This window comes from Gadus morhua, chromosome 4, assembly GCF_902167405.1.
Source record: "Gadus morhua chromosome 4, gadMor3.0, whole genome shotgun sequence".
NCBI classification, from domain to species: Eukaryota; Metazoa; Chordata; class Actinopteri; order Gadiformes; family Gadidae; genus Gadus; species Gadus morhua.
Genome location: NC_044051.1, coordinates 31,092,945 through 31,097,944, shown reverse-complemented (window position 1 = coordinate 31,097,944; position 5,000 = coordinate 31,092,945). Strand labels below are relative to the sequence as shown.

Genomic DNA, 5,000 nt, shown 5'->3' with positions numbered 1-5,000 from the left:
GAGCCCGACCGATATAGAATTTTTAAGGCCGATACCGATACGGATATTTTGTGATTTAAAAATCCGATATGCCGATATATCGGCCGATATATATATATATATATATATATATAAAAAAAATCCAGAAACGCGCAACAAAACAAACACATTTCCCTAACATTGGTTATTTGTAGATAGGCTATCCTTTAAATCCTTTTCACTCTCAGCTAACACGTAACAACAGCAAAACTGGACATGGTAGTCATGAATTAAGTCATGCTTATCGACTTTAGAGAATTGATGGGGATGTTCTTTTAATTGTTATTCAAGCAATGTATGTCTCGTGACAGTTGCCAACTTACCATGAACACACTTGCACACATGAACAACACCGATGATCTCCGTCGATCTCCGTCATTCACTCTGCCTAACTCTGGCTGAATCAGCGGGTTTGGGCGTTAGAGCGCCCTCTGGTGGACCAACTTTTTTTTTTAATATATATTCATTTATTGGCCATTATAAATGCCGATACCGAATAGTTTGAAAAATGCCTAATATCGGCCGATAATATCGGCCTGCCGATATATCGGTCGGGCTCTCTTAAATGTAAATAACGGTAAATCTGTCTGCTCAAACAGCGATGGAAGAATTATTGTTTCAGCTGATTTGGTCGATAAAAAAGCAATAATGTGACAGATGAAAGAAATGATTATCTCCATCATCGTTGTGGTATAAACAGAGTAATGTGCTTTGGCGACAGTCAGCTCCTCGTACATTATGTTCCACTAAGCCCATTTTGGTTTATTTATGCATAAATATATACACATAGGGTATTAGAAACACAAACGCTCCACTTTCGACACGGGACCCTCAAACCCTCATCATCTGACGACATACACTGTGAAACCAGAATCACTTCCTGGTTCTTGGTCATCTCTATCACCATTTGACCGAGATGACAGTCAGGCAATAAAAAGGTGATTACAACTGGACCATATCAGTAATGATATTGCTATGGTGATATGACACATGCTGCTCACACAGACACACACAGACACACACTCTGTATTTCTCTCTATCTTTCATTCTCTTTCATTCCCCTTCCCTCTGTTCTAGTAGTAGTACTCATAGTACTATAGTACTAGTGGAGGTAGCTGTGCAGTAGTATTGGAAGGGTCACCATGTGGTATGAGTAGCAGTACATGCAGTACTCTGAGTGCTACCAGTACTAGCGGAGGTACCTGTGCAGTAGTATCTGTAGTGTCACCATGTGGTACACGTCCAGCAGTATGTCTGCTACGGTGGCCTCCGGGGTGTCCGTCAGGAAGTGGATCGGCATGGGCTTCCAGCTGCCAACCTTGATGATACCTGGAGGACACACACACACACACACACACACACAAACACACATACACACACACACACACACACACACACACACACACACACACACACACACACACACACGCACAAACACACACACACACACACACACACACACACACACGCACACACAAACACGCACACAGGCACACAGACACGAACATACACACACACAAACACACACACACACACACACACACACACACAGGTATGCACACACACACACACACACACAGGTATGCACACACGCACACGGATGAACACACACACACACACAGGTACAAACACACACATAGACACACACAAACATACAAACACACACACCCACATATTCACGACCGCACGCACACACAAGCGGACGCATGCACACAAACACACAATCACAAACACGCCCGAACACATGCACACTCACGCCCACACACACACACACACACACACACACACACACACACACACACACACACACATACACATGCATACATACGTCATTGCCACCCTCTTTGCAGTGTGTGTGTCTGTGTGTGTGAGATTGTACATCAGCAACATCATTGTAATTCTTTCTAATCAATGAATGGCCTCATCAGACGAGCCAATAATACTACTAATTAAATAGTAATGTGTTTATGAGGTCGGCTTACAGCTGCTATGTGTGGGATAGGATCACACCGGTCTAGAAATGACCGGTCAGGACAAACTTCATCTGACTAATAATCCGAGTGGACCAATTAATGATTAACCCTAACGGACAGACAGAGAGACGGCTGCAAAAAACTTGAACATCATCTTAGGGCTGCTTGATAATGGAAAGAATCATAATCACGATTATTTTGGTCAATATTGAAATGACGATGGTTCAAACGATTATTTTTGAGCTTGAAAAACACTTTGTAACTGAGAACTTAAAAAAAGTACGCAAAATGGTCAAAAAGAAAATGTTCAAATCTGAAAAAATTTACAAGTAGGTATCCATAGGCTCTGCAATTCCTATAAATCATTTAATGAAAAAAAAGATAAAATCAAAATCAAAACTCGATTATATTAGTTTTGTTATCGTTTGACGCTATAATCAAAATCAAAATCAAATTCGATTAATCGCCCAGCCCTAACTCATCTTACAGAATATGCCGCTTAGCTGGCATGCTGACACAGAGCATGAAACCAGGAATCTGTGTGTATTAGTATAAGTGTTGTCAGAAAATTTTAATTTGTTCATTTAAATGTGTTTATTTAAAGGATCCCTATAAGCTGATCAGCTTATCTTCCTGGGGTCCACAGTTGTCATACTGTATATACATAACACACTACAAAAAACTACAAAACTACAAAACTGCAATTGCAATAGTATATAATAATTTATACAAATAGACAATAATAATAATAATAATAATAATAACCGGTACATAATTTTTTTTTACTTTAACTAATAATAATATGTAAATACATTCATCTTCAAAGCCGGTCCACACTGATCATACTATTAGATAGAATATATGTATGTTTACGTTAAAGATCATAATGTAATTTAGCTTATTTATTTTTCGTTTATTTTATCACTCACACAAGAATGGCCTCGCTGAGCTCTGGATCAGGTCAGCTTTATTTCCCCCCACAACACCCAACTAGGGTGACCAGATCCCAATTCACCAGATGTAGGACAAAGACTACGTTTGCATGGGACAATGTGGGACAATGTGGGATACCAATGCATCAAGGTAGTCTAAAATAACTTAAAAAAAAATTAACATTTCTATTTTGCCCCTTTGCTTATAATATTACTATGCTTTGCCATCTGTTTGAGTCAGTAGCACATAACAGCCTGCAAATAAAAACGTAGCAAATATATCTCATTTAAATGCAACTTTCCCGTATGCATTGACTGGGAAGCCTCCCTTTGAGCATACCGTTTTTTGTGAGTTGTCTGCGTCGTTTCACGTCATAAATACCTCCTCCGTGTGAAACGGAAAAATGAATAATAATAATAATAATAATAATAACCGGTACATAATTTTTTTTTACTTTAACTAATAATAATATGTAAATACATTCATCTTCAAAGCCGGTCCACACTGATCATACTATTAGATAGAATATATGTATGTTTACGTTAAAGATCATAATGTAATTTAGCTTATTTATTTTTCGTTTATTTTATCACTCACACAAGAATGGCCTCGCTGAGCTCTGGATCAGGTCAGCTTTATTTCCCCCCACAACACCCAACTAGGGTGACCAGATCCCAATTCACCAGATGTAGGACAAAGACTACGTTTGCATGGGACAATGTGGGACAATGTGGGATACCAATGCATCAAGGTAGTCTAAAATAACTTAAAAAAAAATTAACATTTTTATTTTGCCCCTTTGCTTATAATATTACTATGCTTTGCCATCTGTTTGAGTCAGTAGCACATAACAGCCTGCAAATAAAAACGTAGCAAATATATCTCATTTAAATGCAACTTTCCCGTATACATTGACTGGGAAGCCTCCCTTTGAGCATACCGTTTTTTGTGAGTTGTCTGCGTCGTTTCACATCATAAATACCTCCTCCGTGTGAAACGGAAAAATGACTCAAGCAAACTTTACCAGACTCGCCTTGCACAGGTTTTACCCAGAGATAAATAGTTTCCCAGTCTTTATTTTTGCTGCATTTCCTCTTCTTAGCCGTACGGGTCGTGCTTTCCTCCATGTGTGCTGCATGCCGTTCTGACCTGATTTTTATTGTTCCTTGTGGGTGGGCGTGCCCTTAAAGGGGTAGTTCGGAATTTTGGACATAGGGCCTGATTCCGAAGTGAGCATTGGTATTCTATATCACTGGAGACAGTTTTCAACACATATCATTCAGTCCTTCTAGTTGCAGAGTTCGCTCGTGCTAGGCTAGCGCAAGTCAACAGGAAATGCTAGCCTGCTATTAAAAACAGTCTTACCCACTCCACAATACACCCGAGGTAAATCAATTATAACGCCAGACTATAGATTTAAATGTCTGTGTTGATAGAATAATGTTAGAAATAAAACTAACCATGCATCGCATGAATCATCGAGGGACTACTTTCTCAGCAGAAGCGGAATTCTACTATGCGCTGGTTAGGTTTGTAACCGAATCACGACAGAAGAACGTAAACAGAGAAGCGTGGGACAGAAGCGCAATTGAACGACTAGGCAACATGATGGTTCAGTGTGCTTTTAGAAATTGTAGAAATAAACGGTACAGATGGGCACCACAAAGTTTCCACCAATTTCCAGTGCGAGATCCAGAAAGGACTCAACTGTGGCTTGTTGCTGCTGGCTTTGACATCAAAACACCGGCTCGTACATGTACGGTTCGTTGGATACAACAAATTCCTCATAATCGTCTTCAAAAGCAGATGCATCGCTAACTCCTCCAAACGTGGCCATATCTTGTTAATTTAATACTCTTGTAGAATTCCTTCGTTCACTGTACTCTGCGTTTGTAGCAATGACATCGGCAGGTAACCTAGGTATCAGTCCGCCGCTGCCGTAGCCTACGTACAGGAATATAAACACTGCTGCTGAGACCCTGCAATTCCCTCAAAATGCAATGCAATGCAAGGTTGGTTTTATTTCTAACATTATTCTATAAACAGACATTTAGATGTATAGTCTGTCGTTATAAT

General features: G+C 39.7%; 1 protein-coding gene across 1 annotated transcript in view; it reads right to left on the bottom strand.

Annotated features, from left to right (window-relative positions):
* Positions 1-5,000, bottom strand: part of LOC115543021 (DNA-binding protein SATB2) — a 28,622-nt gene that overhangs the window by 14,431 nt on the left and 9,191 nt on the right. Inside the window, exon 4 of the mRNA XM_030355553.1 lies at positions 1,221-1,347. Coding sequence (XP_030211413.1) covers positions 1,221-1,347 — 127 coding nt within the window. The remainder of the gene's footprint in view (positions 1-1,220; positions 1,348-5,000) is intronic.